The following is a 20,811-nucleotide window of genomic DNA, read 5'->3' on the forward strand; positions in this document are numbered from 1 at the left end:
TATATATGTATGTGGATTTACGTAATTTTATAAAGTCTTATTGTTTTTAATAGCATAGGGTGACATAACCAGTTTGATCTCTTCCAGAATCTTCTGGCAGTCCACGGCATGCATAAAATCCTTCTCCAACACCAAAGCTCAAATGAGTCAATCTTCTTTCAATCTTGTTTCCATAGTGTCAAGCTTTAGCATCTGTAATTGACAACTGAGTGCGTGGATAAGTCTGATCTTCATTTGGAGTGTTATTCCTTTCGCCTCTTCTTTTAAATATCTTTTTGGCACCCTTACTAACTCTAGGACGTACAACACCACCTGTACATCGATTTACTCAGTAACTGCTCCTCAGCTATTGAATTTCATGTCAACTCACTTATGAGAAGAATCATCATTAGACCGCTTTTAAATCGAATTTAAAACTTTTCTATTCAAAGACCTATTTGACTTATAAATGTTTTTGCATATGAGATCCTCCTCCCAATGCTGTCAGTGTAGAATTTGGAAGAGAGTCAGGGTCTAGGGAAAAAGAAGGGCCTTGGAATCATTAATGGGAGTAAAACAACCATGCAAGGAGTCGCCACCCAGGAAATGGATCTAGGTGTCATATTTGAGAATACACTGAAACACTCAGCTCAGTGTGCAACAGCAGTTAAGAAAGCAAATAGAATGTTAGGAATTATCAGGAAAGGAATGGAAATCAAAGATGAAAATGTTATAATGCCTTTTTATTGCTCTATGGTATGGCTGTACCTTGAATACTGTGTGCAGTTGTGGTCGCATATCGCAAAATAGATATAGCGGAATTAGAAAAGGTACAGAGAGGGGTGACAAAATGATAAAAGGGATGGGATGACTTCCCTATGAGAAAGGCTAAAGTGACTAGGGTTCTTTAGCTTGGAGAAGAGATGGCCCAGGGAAGATATGATAAAGGTCTATAAATATTGAGTGGAGCGGAAAGAATAGATGTAAATTGCATGTTTATTCTTTCCAAAAATAAGATTAGGGGGCATGCGTTGATTGCCAGAGAATGTGGTGAAAGCAGTTAACTTAGCAGGGTTTAAAAAAGGTTTGGATAATTTCCTAAAACAAAAGTCCATAAGCCATTATTGAGATGGATTGGGGAAATCCACTGTTTATTCCTAGGATAAGCAACATAAAATCTGTTTTACTCCTTGGGATCTTGCCAGGTACTTGTGACCTGAGTTGGCCATTGTTGGAAATAGGATACAGGGCTTGATGAACCTTCGGTCTGTCCCAGTATGGCAACTCTTATATTCTTATTAAGACACTGGGACACTTTTTTCTGTGGGCCGGCGAGGTAAATGCTCCAACGCTCATTTAATTCCTATGAACATTTACCTCGCCAGCCCGCAGTAAAAAGAGATAACCCTGTTTGATAAAAGAGGCCCACAGTCTCAAATATGAAAGTGATGCTATTGGGAAGGACCCAACATAGTCAGTGTTTCAGTAATCTATGCCTTCCTCAGGAATCCTATTTGGTAGCAATTTGGTAGAAATTGACAAAAAATATATGTTAAACATTAAGCAGACCACTGTAGGCCTTCGGAGTGAGCAAAATCAAAAATGGCTCTCCTTATGTGGATTCTTGCCAGGATTGCACAAATTTAGCGCTTTTAGAGTGTCCTTACAACACAAGCCATGTGGTGCAGTTGGGGGGGGGAGACTGCAGCGTCCAATTTAGTTTTTCCCCTGCTGAAGTAGGCAACCAAAATCTGCAATAGAGTAAACACCCAGGATGGTGTGAATAACACGAAGAAAGACCTGGTGAAGCTTGAAGAATGGTCTGAAATTTGGCAGCTAAAATTGAATGCTATGAAATGCAAGGTCATGCATTTGGGCTTCAAAAATCCGAGGGAATGGTACAATTTAGGGGGTGAAGAACTTATGTACACGACAGAAGAGTGGGACTTGGGTGTGATTGCATGTGGTGATCTTAAGGTGGCCAAACAGGTTGAAAAGGTGATGGCAAAAGCTAGAAGGATGCTAGGGAGAGGTATGGCCAGTAGGAAAAAGGTGTTATTGATGCCCCTGTACAATACCCTGGTGAGACTTCATTTAGAATATTGTGTACAATTCTGGAGGCCACACCTTCAAAAAGATATAAAAAGGATGGAGTCGGTCCAGAGGAAGGCTACTAAAATGGTGCGTGGTCTTTGTCATAAGGCATATGGGGGACAGGCTTTTTTGGATGAGTAGTAGTTTGAAGAATGAGTGGCGCTTGTGTGGACGAATGGCAGCCGGTTTTTGGCTGCTGTGATGACGTCGTAACCCGGAAGTGCCACTGGAAGTTGGATCTTGCAGTTCTTTTTAGCACCGGGCACTTCTTGTGCCTGTGTGCACGGAAGAGGAGCGGAGTTTTCCAGCTGATATATTCCCTGAGGAAGCCTTTGAGAGGCGAAACAAGGCACTTGTTGGAGGATTGGGCACGGATTCTGGACTGTACATCTGACTGGTGCCGTGGCGTTTCTACCGACAGTCTGGCCAGACCATGGTCCCAAGCTAAGTAAAACTTTTTTGATTTTGCTTTTCCTGTGCACAGTTGACAAGGATGAAAAACACTACTACTCATTGTGGTATATGCATTTGTATATAGTGATAATGTACTCTCCCTCATATGCCTTCTGTTCATTTGGTGTTTAGATTATTTTCTTGTTATAGAACATTTAAGATAACCGGTTCCAACTTATTTAGCTGAGGTGAAATAAAGATCTCTATTTCTCTGTTTGGAAATATTGAATCTTTTTACTGTTTGTTTGGCTTAAAAATCACTGTAATAGCATTACATAGTTTTGTGCTGCATAGTTTCATTATAGAATTCTATTATGGAAAAATAAATAGAATCAATTGGAAAAAAAAACAGTATTATATTTTGTTAGACTGCAGTGCCATCTGCTGGGATGTATTTAGCCATCTCCTAAAGGATTATTGACATTGGCATGTCTTCATAGAGTGTCTTTCATGAAAAGCTAAGGGAATTTTAGAAGTAAAATATGTGAATTGGAAGCCATCTCAGAACTCTAGAAATTATTGGATTCAAGGCAAAGGAGCAATGCTCTACTGCACTTTGCGTACAGTATTTCTTGCCAACATGTGAAAGCTGAAGAGAGATATTTAAGAAGGGAGGAAAATGCCTTAATCCCTAAAGAAATACATCAGAGTAAGATAAATTTTATGGAGCAAAAAAATTAATGATTGTTATTGATCAAATAGATAGCAGGCTCCTTTCAAATGGACATTTTGAAGTCTTTCCAGCCAATATTCAGACTGCAGGAAGCAAGCGGCTAACTCCCGCAGTTGGCGGTGACTATGGATATTCAGCTCTGGGCCATTTCTGGTGACCAGCTTTGAATATCCAGTTTATTTTTGATTGGCATAAACTTAACCGGTTAAGTTTATAATGACCAAAAAGAGGAATGCTATTTGTGGGTCCTGATTTGATGGTCAGCGCTGAAAATTGCCAGTTATCATGCGATATAACTGATTAACTTTTAGCCACTAACCAGGAATATTCAACAGAGATAACCAGTTATCTCATATTGAATATTCAGATTTAGGGGGGAATTCATCAAGGGGTGCCAACCAATTTAGCACATGCTAATGATTACTGTGCACTAAATGTTAAGACACCCATTATATTCCATTGGGCATCTTAGCGTTTAGCCCGAGTTTTCACCCTCTCCAAGGAAGAGAGAACGAGAGGGCACTCTCTAAAGTTAAAACGTAAGGAAGTTCTTCTTCCCCCTGAGAGTGGTAGAAAACTGGAACGCTCTTCCGGAGGCTGTTATAGGGGAAAACACCCTCCAGAGATTCAAGACGGGGTTGGACGAGTTCCTGCTGAACCAGAACGTAAGCTGGTAAGGCTGTCTGTTAAGGCAATGGTCTTTGACCTGTGGGCTGCCGCATGAGTGGACTGCTGGGCGCGATGGACCACTAGTCTGACCCAGCAGCGGCAATTCTTATGTTCTTATGTAATCATTAGCAAATGCTAAATCAATTAGTGCCCCTTAATGAATCCCCCCCCCATTAGCTGACTAAGCACTATTTAATCAGTCAGCACCGTTTTTGGCCAGTTAAATAGTACTGAATATTGGCTGGTTTATCTTTATTTTAAATTTCCCCAGACGATTTAAAGCAGTTTACAAAACAACAAATTTATAAGAAGAACTCTTAGAAACTTGCGAAGAGAGTGTCCTTACATGGGTTTCCCATGTGCTAAGGCCCTTTTAACCCAGCAAAAAATTAGCCAATTTCCTTTATTTCTATTAATGGCCAAGCACTAATGTTGCCCTTAGCATGTGGCTATTTAAAAAAAATGATCATGCTAGCATTTACTGACATCTACTTTATAGGCGATAAGGGCTTGTTCAGTAATTCTGCATGCAGTACTGTATCTGTACTAACTGATTAGTGCCGAAATGCCTACTCTCTGCCTCCCAGACACATCCCCTCCATACAAAAATGTAAAAAATATTGTTTGCATCATTAGCACATGCCAATTTCAAATTTACCGCAGGATGCCTGAGCATGTTCCATGGTAAACGCACACTAGCACTACGATTTAGTAAAAGGACCCCTATGTTAGTTTAATAAATAGGTATCATTTACAACTTAGAAGTTGACCCTTAGTTTAACACATCCAAGTGGATTAACAAGCAAGTCACTCTTCCTTGCTCCTGAAAATTCACACAAACAAGATAAGCAAAAACTAGAAACCATTTAGAATGGCTCAGATCAATTAAACCCCAACAAAATCACACCCTAACAAAAGACCTTTTTCTTTTTAAATTGTACTCTTAAACTACCTTACTCTCATATTTGCTCAGCTGAAAACAATTAGGGGCTCATAACCAAAAAAAAAAAAAGTTCAAAAAGTGGCCTAAATCGGTACTTGGACAATCAAAAAGACAGATCAAAAGTTGTTAATGGACCCCAAACTAATCTGAATAATTTATTATGACCCAACATATCAGAGTTAATTTTCTCATACTTATAACATAAACATAAATTCGCCCACCAAAAGGAAAAATTAAGGCGAGCCCAACTTTTCCAATTCTGAGTAATCATATGCATGGCAATCCTAGTCATAATGATGAAAAGCCGGCTTTTATATCGGTCCAGTGGGGGTTTAGTATGCAATAATGTTCCACAGATGACTACATCATAGGTCAATGGAATCGATGATTCTAATATGTTATTAATATGTCCCCATATCGATTTTCAAAAATTGAGTATCAAAGGACAATAGAACAACAAATGATCCAGTGTCCCTATTTCAAGCTGACAGTGCCAGCATCTATTAGATTTAGAACTACCTAACTTCTGCAAACGAACTGGGGGTCCAAAACACTCTATGTAACAAATAAAACCGTGTTTGTCTCAGAAATGCTGACGCTGTACATCTCATCCTCCAAGTCCAAATCAGTGGCCATTGAGTAGCAGAAATCTTCTGTTTTATCTCAATGCTCCAAATGTCTTTTAGACTAGTTTTAGGTTTCTTGTTCAAATATTCAGATATTAATTTATACCACTTGACTGCCTGATGCCCTAGCAAATCTGTCTGGAAGCATAGGCCCGGCAAGCTATACTGATTTTTTTTAAATTTCGCCAATTAGGGAACCCCTTCAGAATGGCCTGCTTCAACTGCAACCACTTATATGCATGGGACTTTGTAATACTAAATGATTGTTGTAGTCGTGAAAAATCAAGCATTTTCCCATTTAATAACACATCGTCTAAAGCAGTGTTCTTCAAATGCCGGTCCGCAGAAATTTTTCTGCCAATTTACAGGGCCGGCACGTCCATCGGGCCCAAGACTTCAGCCACCGGTCCATGGTGCGATCAACGCAGCGTTTTCAGACCGGCTCCCTGAGTGCTGCAGTTCCCAAAGCCGTGGGAAAAGGCTCCTATGCGTGGCCTGCGCCTGAACCGGAAGCCTTCTCTTTGACGTCGCAATGTCAGAGGGAAGGCTTTCAGATGAGGCGCGGGATGCTTGCGAGGAGCCTCTGCCCACAACTTTGAGCAATGCAGCACTCGGGGAGCTGGCCCGAAGATGCTGCATTGATCGCACAGTGGACCGGCTCAAAGATAACCCTGGGGGCAAGGCACATGGAGGGAGAGAGGCAACAATGGTAGGGGAAATGTTTTTATGTTTTTTTATTTAGTGATTAATTGGTCTGTTAAGGATTTTATTTAGTGATTGATTTGTCTGTTCAGGAAGAAATGCATTTGTTTCTTTTCCTCTGGGGTTGTACAGCTTGCAGAGTCTTGCATCTTAGGATTTGTTTGTAAATATTAGTACTTTTAGTTTTTGGTCCTGCATTTGTATGGGGTTTTCTGTTTTCTGGTAGGAATGAATGTTAAAAAGCATACAGTGTGCTTTGTGTATTTTAATTTTGTGGTTAACCATTATGTGCTGTTAATACAACTACCTGGTATATTGTGGTATATATGAAAAATGAATGGAAAAAATGGTATTACAATTAGTACTATTATGGGGGCAGGGTCTGGGGCGGAGATTGAGTGGAGATGGGCATGACTTAGCTCCGTGTTCTTCAACTGCCGGTCCATGGACCGGTGCCAGTTCACAAAATAATTTTATTTCCGCTGGTTCATAAGTGTCAAAAGGTTGAAGAACACTGGTCTAAAGTACATATACCTGGCTTTAGCCAATGCTTCCAGAGTATCTTAGACTCGCCAATATAAATCGTGGAATTCAACCACAAGGATTGACACTGTCAAAAATCAAGGTCAACAAGGCAATGGGGCCTGACAACCTACACCCTAGGGTGCTCAAGGAGTTGGGTGATGTCTTGGCGGAACCGCTATCCGCGCTTTTCAATCTCTCCCTTAGTACAGGTAACGTCCTGTTGGACTGGAAGACAGCTAACGTCATTCCACTCCACAAGAAAGGCTCCAGGATGGAGATGGCAAATTACAGACCAGTGAGTCTCACATCAATAGTGAGCAAACTAATGGAAACCCTAATCAAACGCCAATTGGATAGGATCATGGACAAGGAGAATCTACAGGATCCCCGCCAACATGGATTTACTAAGGGGAGATCCTGCCAATCCAACCTGATCAGCTTCTTTGACTGGGTGACGAGGAAGCTGGATGTTGGTGAGTCCCTGGACATCGTCTACCTGGATTTCAGCAAAGCATTTGATAGCGTACCACACCGCAGGTTGCTGAGCAAGATGAGTTCTTTAGGTTTGGGCGACACATTTACCAAATGGGTTGGGAACTGGCTTGGAGGTAGGCTTCAGAGGGTAGTGGTGAATGGCACCCCCTCCGAAATGTCAGAGGTGATAAGTGGAGTGCCACAGGGCTCCGTCCTGGGCCCGATCTTGTTCAACATCAGCATACTGGACTATTGTAATATCACTTACCTGAGCTCCACGAAGAAAACTACCAGAAGACTCAGAATGATCCAAAACACCGCTGTCCGCCTTATATTCGGCTTGAAAATATGGGACCATGTTACCCCTTTCTACCACAAACTTCATTGGCTACCATTGGAATCCAGAGTCCTATTTAAATTCGCCTGTTTTTGCTACAAAACAGTATTCGGCCTAGCCCCAAATTACATCAACCCACACTTCATCCTGAATAACAGAAACAAGAACTCCCGCAGAATCCAGTTATTTGCTTTCCCCTCCTTAAAACTCTGTCACTCCAATAAATTCTTCGACAAAACCCTCGCCTTCCAGGCCACCAAGCTAAACCCATAGATAGCCCAATTAATCCTCGAGGCTCCAACCTACCTCAGCTTTAGAAAACTACTCAAAACACACCTCTTCCAACGCCACGACACTTAATAGCCCCCTCCTCAAAGAATCCCCCCCCCCCCCCCCTTTCATATCGCCCCACCCCCTCCCCCCCGACCCACCTTATCCTACTCCCCAATTTCATCTTCTCTGTTGCCTGCATCCCTGCTCATTTTAACACCTAACTCTATGCAATTCTGTTCAATTATTACTTAACTGCATATAACTATGTTTAATTAATGTGAACCGCATGTAACGATGCATGTAACTATATTTAATTAATGTAAATCTGTTCAACTAATTCTTAACTGCATGTAATCCATATTTAACTAATGTGAACCGCCTAGAACTCACTGGGTATGGCGGTATACAAGAATAAAGTTATTATTATTATTATTATTATTATAAGAGACTTGACAGAAGAGCTCCGAGGTAGAATAACATTATTCGCCGATGATGCCAAACTAAGCAATGTAGTGAGCAAAAGCACAACAGACAAAAATTCAATGGCAGACAATATGATGCATGACCTACTTCTACTGGAGCGCTGGTCTAGGTCCTGGCAACTCAGTTTCAATGCCAAAAAATGCAAAGTCATGCACCTGGGAAGCCGAAATCCATGCAAGATTTACACCCTAAATGGCGAGATCTTGACAAGAACTGAAGCAGAAAGAGATTTAGGGGTGATTGTCAGGGAAGACATGAAGTCTGCAAATCAAGTAGAGCAAGCTTCATCCAAAGCAAGGCAAATCATAGGTTGCATACGCAGGAATTTCGTCAGCCGTAAACCTGAAGTCATTATGCCACTGTATAGATCCATGGTGATACCGCACCTAGAGTACTGTGTGCAATTCTGGAGGCCACATTACCGCAAGGATGTGCTGAGACTGGAATCGGTCCAGAGAATGGCCACCAGGATGGTCTCGGGACTCAAGGAGCTCCCATACGAGGAGCGGTTAGGGAAGTTGCAGCTCTACTCACTCGAGGAACATAGAGAGAGGGGAGATATGATCGAGACATTCAAGTATTTCACGGGCCGCATCGAGGTGGAAGAGGATATCTTCTTTTTCAAGGGTCCCGCGGCAACAAGGGGGCATCAGTGGAAAATCAGGGGCAGGAAATTGCACGGTGACACTAGGAAGTTCTTCTTCACCGAAAGGGTAGTTAATCGCTGGAATAGTCTTCCACTTCAGGTTATTGAGGCCAGCAGCGTGCCAGATTTTAAGGCCAGATGGGACAGACATGTGGGATCTATCCGCAAAGATAAATAGGGAGGGTCATTGGAGTGGGCAGACTTGATGGGCCGTGGCCCTTATCTACCGTCTATTTCTATGTTTCTATGTGGATTGTTGTACTGGTATAGATGTTAAATTGTTTGGAACAACAGTGACCCAAAAGCGTGAATACAAAAATGCAAATACAAACAGCGAATTATAAACAAGAACTGCACCCCAGGAGAAGTCCACAGAAAGATTTGGAGTGGGATTTTAAGATTTTCCATGTAGCCAAAAGAATATTATTGTCCTTATAAATACGGGGTAACTTGATATTCAAAAGGTGGCTCAATTGTAATGGGACATGAGTTGTCTTTCTAAGATCAACCAATCTGGAAAATACTCCAAGACTTCAGGAAGGATCCAGTACATGCCCTGCCGCATAATAAAAGCTTGATGGTATCTATAGAAATTTGGAAAATTTACCCCACCCGCCACAATTGGTTTTTGCAAAGATACTAAAGCTATTCTAGCAGTTTTACCCAGCCAAATAAATTTAGTGAGAATACCATTCAATTTCTTATAAAAGAACCCCTGAAAATAAACTGGCAACATACTCATTTGGTAGCAGACTACAGGCAAAATCATCATCTCCCCCACCAAGAAAGATGTAATGGTTTCAATGCTCACACATTTCTTTGACTTTCAGCAATAAAGGTTTTTCATTTACTGTCATCGTGTATTCCAATGTTTTTTGAATCATGATACCTAAATATTTTATACCCTCTTCCTTCCAAAGGAATGGGAATGGATCAAATAGTCCTTTTGCACAATGCACATTTAATGGAAGAACCTCTGATTTACTCCAATTTATTTTGTACCCAGAAAACTTGCCAAATCTGTCAATCAATTCCAGAGCTATTGTTAATAATTTATCATTTTTCTTTAAAATTCTGCATAGTACCGGAAGACTAGAGGGTGGCCAACGTGACGCCGATTTTTTAAAAAGGTTCCAAAGGTGATCGGGGAAATTATAAACCAGCAAGTCTGATGCCAGTGCCAGGCAAACTGGATTAATGAGAGAAAGTCAACATGAATTTAGTCAAGGGAAATCTTGCCTTACCAATAAGAACATAAGAATTGACATACTGGAACAGACCAAAGATTCATCAAGCCCAGTATCCTGTTTCCAACAGTGGCCAACCTAGGTCCCAAATACCTAGCTAGATCCCAAGTAATAAACAGATTTTATGCTGCTTATCCTAGGAATAAGCAGTGGATTTCCCCAAGCCATCACAATAATGGCCTATTGGCTTCTCTTTTAGGAAATTATTCAAGCCTTTTTTTAAACCCTGCTGGAGCAGTTTCAGTTTGATTTTCTTTCTATTGAAAGGGCAGTTACCACATTTAATAGGTATTTGATAATTTGGGTAATGGAGTACTGATTTGTTGGTTGGATATTTTTACATGGTTTGGATTTCTTTTCAGTTGACCAACAACTGAGAATAGGATTGTAAGGTACAAGGTGATCGTCACCTAGGTTAAGGAGACCTAGTGATACTAGGCACATTAAGTAAAACCACTTCATAGTCTCTATATAGAAATGTTATATATTCGTAGGTAGTAGAGTGGGGAGAGCTTACTGAGTTGGCATTGTTCTGTTAGCTTTAGTTCAGCCATGGTAGTTTCTGATAGACGTTTTGAGGGGAAGAGGGTGGGGGTTAATTCTCAGTTCAAGCTTACCCTCCTTACTCATTTGGACTCAGCATGTGGTCTCCACTATAGTGCCCTTCTGTCCTTCTCGATACTTCTCAGGCCACTCAATAATGGTTCACTAACTAATACATTTTTACAATCATATTGTATATTAGATGAATGTCCTACATATTTGTTAAAAGACATCTCTCTTGCAGGGTTGCATTTTTTGACATTTTTAAAGAGAGCACTTAAAACCAGTAATTACCGAGAATCAGTAGGACATGTAGCTTTACTGAAGGATAATAATTTAAATCAGTCTTTGCCATCTAGCTATAGACCAGGAATCTCAAAGTCCCTCCTTGAGGGCCCCAATCCAGTCGGGTTTTCAGGATTTCCCTAATAAATATGCATTGAAAGCAGTGTATGCACATAGATCTCTAGCATATTCATTGGGGAAATCCTGAAAATCCTGAAAACCCGATTGGATTGCGGCCCTCAAGGAAGGACTTTGAGATCCCTGCTATAGACCTATGGCAAATATTCCAATACTTGATAAATTGTGTGGCACAGTGGTTACAGCTACAGCCTCAGTACCCTGAGGTTGTGGATTCAAATCTTATGCTGTTCCTTGTGACCCTGGGCAAGTCACTTAATCTCCCATTGCCCCAGGTACATTAGATAGAGTGTGACCCCTTCAGGACAGATAAGGAAAAATGCTTGAGTACCTGAATGTAAAATCACTTAGGCTATAAGTGGTATAAAAAAATGCTTTTTCTGCATTCAGATCTATACAAATGACTATTGATTGCAGCCCCAGCATGCCTCTAATCTCATATCACTTTGTACAAATAACTTTTGGCAAACCATTATATATAGTTCAATTCCAGGGATGAACAATGGCCAGGTAGACTTGAAAGAGCCATTGTTCATCCTTGGACTTGAGCTGCAAGAAATGGATCTACTTTTTGGGATCTGCCAACCTGTGTTGGAGAGAGAATTATAATTATAATATATTCCACCACTAACTAAATTTGTCTCAGTGTTGATTAAATATAAGAACAGTAGATAGATCTAGAGATATACATATTTTAAAATTCAAAACTAAAATGCTGGACTCGATGGACCATGGTTTGACTCATCTTATAACTTACACAGTCAAAACTTACCCATTCAAAATTTGGAAGCAAAGTACTTTGAAATTAGCATGGATAAGTTCTGTATATTGATGCAAAGCTTTTTTTTCTGTTTGTCACTGTAAGCATTATGTGAATCAGCAATGTTATACAGAATTAAAATTGTAATACAATTATTTATTTGAATTTAATATGATAAACAACATACTCCTGAAGCATATTGGATAGTAAGAATCAGACAGTATATTTTCTCTTTAGCATCTTTGAATAATATTGCAATATGTAATTCCTGCTTCATTTTAGAGATTACTTTGAGCTACTAATGTACTCCATGCATTTTATTTTGTTTTGTTTTCATAGGGACGGGCTTCTTTAACTCATGAAAAAGAACGTTTTGCACACCAGCATCCTGAAATGAAGAATTTGGAAGATATTGTCCAAGATCTAAAGCCAACTGTACTTATAGGTAACTTTTCTTTTTAATGCTATGTTCTTATCCCTTTTCAAAACCCATATAAAGTAAGAATTCATTTAAAGCATATGGATGATTACCCTAAGTTACATGTGCTATAAGATGGCTTTTGATTGTTGCATTTATTGCCTTATGTGCTATAATTATTAGCAGTGCCTTCCTATTGTCAGATTTGTTTTGAATCCATTCCTACAGCCATATTTACTGTATTAGGACCCACTCTTTGGAACTCATTACTATTGTAATTAAGACTTGAAACATCTCTTAAAAATTTAAATCAATATTAAGCTATTATTTCAAAAAGTCATTTGAAAAATAAGCTTGTTTTCTGAATAATTACAGTGAATGCAAGTAGATTTCTTGAGACAAAATGTAAACTGTTAGGCTATCTCTTTATTTTAGCCTTGTTTTACATTGTAAAGTCTCCTTCCTCTAAAGTTTAATATTGTAAATCACTAAGGGGCTCATAATCGAAACACAAATATGTCTAAAAACCGGCCTAAATCGGCACTTGGATGATCAGTAACACAAGTTGTCCAAGTGCCGATAATCGAATCAGGTTTTAGACGTATTTAAAAATGACCTAGGCCTTCATAGTGCTGCTGAACGACCAGAGCTAAAAGGGACGTTTCAGGAGGAGTCGCAAGGGCGGGACGTGGGCCGTCCTAGACTTAGTCGTACTACATATATAATTGAAAGTTTTACCTAGACAGAACTTGGACGTTGTGACTTAAGCCATCTAAAACCAGGTCTAAGTCCACAGAAAGTATCCAAAGTGATCAGATAACCAATGCAGGGACAAAGTACAGACTCCTATATACTCCCCCAGTGATCACTGACACCCCCTCCCATACACACACACACACACACACACACTGGGAGAAGAGGTCCAGTTTCTCCAATCTCTCACTGTATGGCAACTCCTCCAGCCCCTTAACCATTTTAGTCGCTTTTCTCTGGACCCTTTCAAGTAGTACCGTGTCCTTCTTCATGTACGGCGACCAGTGCTGGACACAGTACTCCAGGGGATGGCGCACCATGACCCGGTACAGCAGCATGATAACCTTCTCTGACCTGTTCGTAATTCCCTTCTTTATCATTCCTAACATTCTGTTCGTCCTTTTTGTCGCCGCAGCACATTGTGCAGACGGCTTCATCAACTTGTCGATCAGAATTCCCAAGTCTCTTTCCTGGGAGGTCTCTCCAAGTACTGCCCCAGACATCCTATATTCGTGCATGAGATTTTTGTTACTGACATGCATCTATAATACCCTTTATATTTGAGTCCTAAACTTTTATTGCCTATTTTTTCAGTCATTATTATTTGATTTCTGTGTAATAATACAACACAAACAATACTGAACAAAGTAACCCTGAATATCACTAAAGAGTAAAGTGTATAACATAAAGTGTTAGTGGCAATACCAGTCCTAAAGAAAACTGAAATCTTTGCAAATAGCGATACCTTTTATTAAACCAACATAAGGGATCAAGACTATGAGATAACATGGAAATTAGGCATTCTAAGGTTTAAACTCACTGAAAGTTGCACATTGCAATAAAAAAATGGATCAGCTATTCTCTGAGGACAAGCAGGACATCGAGTTCTCAAATGGAGCCCTGGTATGGATGCTACCCAGCGACCCTAGTATTCAAGAAGCCTTTGGTAGGCCCGCACTGTGCAAGTGCAAGTACCTTCCTGAGTTATGTGAGACTGCAGTTTCACTGTTTTTATGAGTAGCACAGGAGTTCTTTTATTTTTGGCTCCTTTTCCTTCCCTTTCCATTTTTGTTTTTAGAGGGGGGTTTTGCCCTTTTATTTTCTTCCTACAGCTTGCAGTCATTTGGGACCTGAGCTCTTGTCCGAGATCTTTAAAAAAATTATTTTCCGCTCTTTCCATCACGGAGCTGTTTGATTTTGCTGCAGCTATTTTTTCTGTGATGTCCCAGAGTCTTGCCAGTGGGTTTAAGAAGTACATAAACTGTAAATAGGACTATGTCTGTGACTGACCCACAAGACATGTACCTAAAATGTCTGAGGTGCAACCATGACTTATCTACAGTAACTGTTTTTGTATTGAAATGCAGAAGAGAGCCCAGAAACATAGAGTGACTACATGAAAAACTTTTCACCACACAGAAATCTGATACCTTGGCAGGTGACTAAATGTGCGGCTAGCTCGTTGGGGCAGCCATTTCTTTTTTTGGAGCTTGCCAAGAATTAAAGTTCCGCACAAATGGACGCAGATACCCCGCAGCCCAAGAAACGCAAGGTCAAGTCATCTAAAGGTGACTCTACCCCCTCCCCCCCAATGTCCAAAGGCCTCAGAATTTGTGGAATTCTTTTCAAGATAGTCATGCTTCTCCTGCGCTGTGCCATGGACTTGTCTCTCAGCGGTTTTGACTCTTTAGGCATGTCCTCTTCTCAGTTAGCCACTGTTTCTGAGTTAGCTGACCCTGATTTGGGTGATGCTGATGATCAACTTGCAGACTTCTTGTTTCCTGGGGATGCTCAACTAATGCACCTATGATACCAGTGCACATACCAGTTATGGTGCCATCTGCAGGAACAGCTCTCCATGCTGTTGCAGAAAGAGCTTGCTATGCTGCTACAGTTGCAAACAATGCAAAATCTTGCTCAAACAATTCCAGCCTCAGCTTAGTTCGAGTATTGCCTGGATTCTCAGTTAAGGCATCAATCTCGGAACTTGAAGCCTTAAGCACAGGAACTATGGTCAATATAAATGACCAAAGCACATCATCAGCATCTATAGTCGAGGTAAATGACTCAAAGAAAACAGAAAAGGCGACCAGGTGGTACTCAATATCTTTATTCTATGAAGACTCAACACATACGTGTTTCGGCCTGAAGGCCTGCCTCAGGAGTCTTAATGCTTTGATCAATATGTTGACTGTTCTATCTTATAAAATTATAATGATTGAGTCATTCATCGAACACTAAAAAAATTTGTCCACGATGTGGAGATTAACCCAGGTACTCATGTGTATGGACAACTAAGTAGCCATGTACTATGTGAACAAGCAAGTACAAACGGGATCTCACCTTCTCTGCCAGGAAGTGATACATATCTGGCCTTGGATAATCCCTTGCAACATTTTTCTACAGGTAATTTATCTAGCAGGAAAGCAAAATGTATTGGTAGACAAATTGAGCAGAATCCTTCAGCCTCACGAGTGGACACTCAACTCCAAAGTTCTTCATTAAATCTTTAAGGATTGGGGGATCCCAGACTTCTTTGCTTCTCCCACAAGGTCTTCTGTTACAGACTGTACACCCCCAATCATTTGGAGCCAGATGCTTTTCTGCTCAATTGGCAGAACTAGTTTCTGTATGCATTCCAGTCAATTCCTCTGATCAGGAAGACTCTGCTCAAACTTTGAGAATATCAAACCACCATGATTCTAATATCTCCACGGTGGCCTCGTCAACCTTGGTGCCCTCTCCTTGTATAACTCAGAAAAAGGGAACTCATTACACTGCAGATTTTCCTAACCTTGCAAATGCAGAGTGAGGATTCTCTGCTCCATCCCAATCTACGTTCCTTAGCACTCACTGCGTGGTATCTCTCTCCCAACAATTAGATACTGCAACACTTTTTGCTCCAGTGTCAGCCATTATTGAAGCTTCTAGAAGAACATCCACTCTATGCTGCTACCATTTCAAGTGGGCTTTCTTCACAGTCTAGTGTGATTATCACTTGCTAGATCTGGTCACATGCCCACTATCATTTAGTGCTTGAGTATCTCCAGCACCTTTCCAACTCTGGCCTTAAGACTTGTTTCAATCAAAGTTCACCTCAGTGCTATCACTGCTTTCCATTCAACAATAGACAAAAAAAAAATTATCTTTAATGAAAGGACTTTTTCATACCAAGTCATCTCTCAGACCTCCTCCAATGGCATGGGATCTTAATGTGGTACTTTCTGCTTTGATGAAGCCTCCCTGTGAACCACTCTCAACCTCATCTCTCAACTATCTCACTTGGAAAGTGGTATTCCTCATATCTATCACATCTGCATTCAGAGTCTCAACTTCAAGCGCTAGTGTCAGATCCACCTTTTACAACATTCTACCATGATAGGGTGGTCCTCTGTATTCATCCGAAGTTCCTCCCTAAAGTCATCTTAGAATTTCATCTGAACCAGACTAAAGTTCTACCTATCTTCTTTCCAAGGCCACATTCTCATCCGGGTGAAGCTGCACTCCACACACTGGACTGTAAATGAGCCCTCGCTTATTACTTAGATTGGACTAAGCCTCATAGAACTTCTACTCAGCTCTTCCTATCATTCAATCCAAACAGACTTGGAGCTTCTGACATCAAGAAAACCATGTCAACATGGCTGGCTGACTGTATATCCTTCTGCTATGCTCGGGCTGGGCTGATGCTTCAGGGCCGAGTCACTGTACTGATGACCTCAGTAGCTCACCTATGCTATATTTCCTTTGAAGACATCTGCAAAGCAACCACCTGGTCTCCAAGTCATACCTTCACATCTCACTACTGTTTGGAGAATTATTCCAGAAGAGATAGTCGGTTTGGCCAAACAGTTCTGAGAAATTTATTTTCCATTTAGAGGCCATTGTTTTTTGCCAGGCTCATGTACTGTATATATATGTATATACACATTATTCTCATCCATACTCATGACCCTGACAGCTAGGGAGTCCTTTATGTAAGAATATTCTACTCTGGCTCTACTGAAGGGTAAGGCAATATCTCTTTTTTATGGTATACTAAGAGATCACTTCTTCACTTTTTCATCTCAATCTATGAGCCATTGGGACTCTATTTTGAAAACCACGCTTTCTGAAATAGATTGGGAACTCTTCTGGTCTTCCACAAATCGTCCTCTTTTATCATCCAGAGTTTCGCAATCAATGTACTTTGTTATGTGGAATGCAGTATGGACTCCATATCGTATGTGGAAAGCGAATCTACAACAAGACTCTACCTGTTGGAACTGTCTGAAAGCACCCGGAACTCTCGATCACATGCTTTTCCACTGCAATATGGTTCATTCCTTTTGGCTCCGTATTTGGGATACCATAAAATCTATTACTAAATGTTCAGAAGTGATCTCCATGGACATTATAATTCTTCGTTCTCAACACCCATGTTTTGCACAATCAAACTGCCCGCCCAAACTCATTGACACCATGTTTGTGACAGCTCTAATGCATATTCTGAAAAACTGGAAATCATCCTCATTACTAGATTACACCTTCTGGTGAAACTCTTTAAGTATGTACCACAAATTTGAATCTTATGCATATGAAAAGAGATTGTTTTCTCGATCCTCTACAAACTTGACACGAAACAAATCACCTTGGTCATAACAGCGGAAGCTGGAATGGCCCGCTTTCTTAATGGAAACATCATCCAGCCCTTCAAACCCTTAAACAAATCCCCAAAGAAGACGCGTAAACGTGCGTGGTGAAACCTGGCCGCAGCCCTGTTTATTGTAAATTAACATACTTAAATAACATTTAAATAATATAAATAACAGTACAATCAACTTTTAAATAACCGTTTATCTATTAAAACCTTCACAATGGTATCACCATTGTGACCCAGATCCCGAGCTACTGACACAGATGTAAATGGCCCCCGACCCTGCCATCCAAGCAAGGGTCCGAGGGGTGGCATGTCCCCACATGCCCCATTGTCCAAGGTCATCCGACCAACCAGGCACGGCTCCCAGCCGGCCCACCGCTCATCCCCATGATGAGACCAGCCGCCAGTAGCTCGGGATACCGCATACCAATGCAAACTCACACCCCAGGTACCAACGGGCGGGAGGGCAGGAAAGTTGTCTCGGAGGACCGGAAACCCTTAAGGTCCTCCGAGACCCTCCTTAAATAATCCCTCCACCCCCCGCCCCCCCCCACGGCCGCGACACTGACTTATCAGAGGCCAGTCCCTCGGCGGGACGGCCTCTGCCCGCCCAATTTCCTTTTCTACCTAACCCCCCCCCTTTTCCCGAAACCTGCTCGGCGGACGGCCCCGCGGGCCTTCCAGCTCCGCGTTAGAGCCGTCCGTCGAGACTAGCTCTCGGACTTTTTATAACAGCGGAAGCTGGAATGGCCCGCTTTCTTAATGGAAACATCATCCAGCCCTTCAAACCCTTAAACAAATCCCCAAAGAAGACGCGTAAACGTGCGTGGTGAAACCTGGCCGCAGCCCTGTTTATTGTAAATTAACATACTTAAATAACATTTAAATAATATAAATAACAGTACAATCAACTTTTAAATAACCGTTTATCTATTAAAACCTTCACAATGGTATCACCATTGTGACCCAGATCCCGAGCTACTGACACAGATGTAAATGGCCCCCGACCCTGCCATCCAAGCAAGGGTCCGAGGGGTGGCATGTCCCCACATGCCCCATTGTCCAAGGTCATCCGACCAACCAGGCACGGCTCCCAGCCGGCCCACCGCTCATCCCCATGATGAGACCAGCCGCCAGTAGCTCGGGATACCGCCACAAGCCTGTAACCCGTTACAGGCTCCCCCAATAAACAGAGCTGCAACCAAGAGTCCAACACACGCTCGCAGCAGGTAGCAAAATCGTCAAGTAAGAGGTCCCACCCAATATCCGAAAGATGCACCTGATCCCGGAAAAACAAACCCGAACAACAAACATCAACCCAGGAATGTCTAATCTGAACCCCGCCCCGAGCTTCCACCCACCGACCAATCTGTCTATTCACCTTAATGAGTCCCCGAGTCCATCGTCGAGACACCAACCGCTTCGGCCGCGGAATAATGTCCGACCAGACGAGTCGAGACCCCGGAAACCAACCCTGTATCACCCCCAGATCCCCTATCACCATGTCAATCAAATGTTTCCCACTGAGCGCATCCACATCATTGCCCCCGAGGTGGAAAAGCAATAGATCGGGACGCTGAGCTCGATGCCGCAGATCCTCCATTAGGGGGAGCAGCTGGTGCCAACGCATCCCCCGCTGACCCCACCAGGAGACGTAGACTCCGCGATGATGGAGACCCAAGTGCTGACCACCCGGTCGAATCACCGCACGCTCCCCGGCCCAATGGACAAAGGAGTGTCCAACGATCCAAACTGACAGGACACGACGCGCCGCACCTGAAAAGCAAAACCCAGCAGTCAAGCCAAATTCCCTAGAACTCAAGAGGTTAGTAACAAGAAGCCATGCAGTGCACCCGCCCGCACATCCCCGAACCGCAAACATCTAACCCAGAACTCAACAACCCGCCGAACCACCCTATCCCCGGATCACCCATTAACCCAATCTACTTGACTGCGCATTCCCATGCAGGGCATCTATCGGGCGGATGTAGCCACGATACGCACCTGAAGACCATCTGCCCAGCCTTTGAATGGCACCTTCGGGAACACCTGCCTCGAAAGCACTAGTGGCAGCTCCGATGCGAAAAGAGTGCGTGCCGAAGCGCGCCGGCTCTGCACCGCACCGTCCCAGAGCCCGACGCAAGACAGTCAGGAATTGGTAGCGAGTAAGACGGACACCATCCGCGTGCAGTAACAAGGCCAAGTCAGAGCTAGGTCGAATCGCCATATAGGCTTCCAGCGACTGGACCGGGCATGAAGCACAGCCCACCACTCGGCGCAAGACCAAAGTGCGCCCCCTGCCCAGCTGATCCGACTTAGACCGGGCAATGAACAAGCGCACCGCATCCCCAGACATGCTTACCTGTCTAAACAATAGACCTCGCAAACCCAGGGAGTCTGCCGGGTGGACAAGCAACTCACCCACCCGCAGCGCTCCAAAGAAAGCCAAGGAAAAGGCCACCCTAAACAAACAAGCCTCGAAACTAGAACTTGCAACCACGGGCAATACCGCAATGAGACGCAACAATAAGGCATGTGTGATGGGCAGCCGGGCATCTGGCAGCCGCGGAGCCACTCGATCCCAGGCCGCCAACATCCTGCGAGGCAAAAACCCGGACGTAGGACAGGACCACCCGAAGGCCCTGCAAAAATAAGCAAAGCCTGACAGGTGCCCCGCTGCCGCACTCCGGGAAAAACCCTCCTGTTGAGATCCCGCTAAGAAGTCCGCTAACAAGACCTCAGAGACAGGACCGGGGACCCATCCCCGCGTATGCAGAAATCGACAAACAGTCACAAAACCCCGATTGTATCGAATCCACGTGGCTGGCGCTACCGATCGCTGCAACAAGCTCCAGATTCGTTCACCAACAAGCCCCATAAATGTTCCGGCATCGGCGACCCCTCCTCCTTCGCTGAAGGCGCCAACTGGCGAAACTGCAAAAATTGAAAGCGAGAAAGTGTATCAGCAAGCCTGTTCTGAACACCAGGTACATGTCGAGCCCGGATATACAAATTAAGGCGCAAACAGCGCAAGACCAGCTCCCGCATCACCCTATTCACCTGTAAACATTTTGCAGCCTGCCTATTCACTACCTCAACCACCCCCATGTTGTCACACCAGAAAACCACACGCCGGTTCCGCAACTTCTCT

The 20,811-nt window shown here is 42.7% G+C and overlaps 1 protein-coding gene across 4 annotated transcripts in view; it reads left to right on the forward strand.

Moving 5' to 3' along the window:
- The window catches only part of ME1 (malic enzyme 1), a 328,911-nt gene that overhangs the window by 271,148 nt on the left and 36,952 nt on the right, over window positions 1-20,811 (forward strand). For all 4 annotated transcript variants that reach the window (XM_033939569.1, XM_033939568.1, XM_033939570.1 and 1 more), the window contains one exon: window positions 12,190-12,295. In XM_033939569.1, the coding sequence (XP_033795460.1) occupies window positions 12,190-12,295 (106 nt within the window). The remainder of the gene's footprint in view (window positions 1-12,189; window positions 12,296-20,811) is intronic.

The sequence above is a fragment of the Geotrypetes seraphini genome, chromosome 3 (genome assembly GCF_902459505.1).
Source record: "Geotrypetes seraphini chromosome 3, aGeoSer1.1, whole genome shotgun sequence".
Lineage (NCBI taxonomy): Eukaryota > Metazoa > Chordata > Amphibia > Gymnophiona > Dermophiidae > Geotrypetes > Geotrypetes seraphini.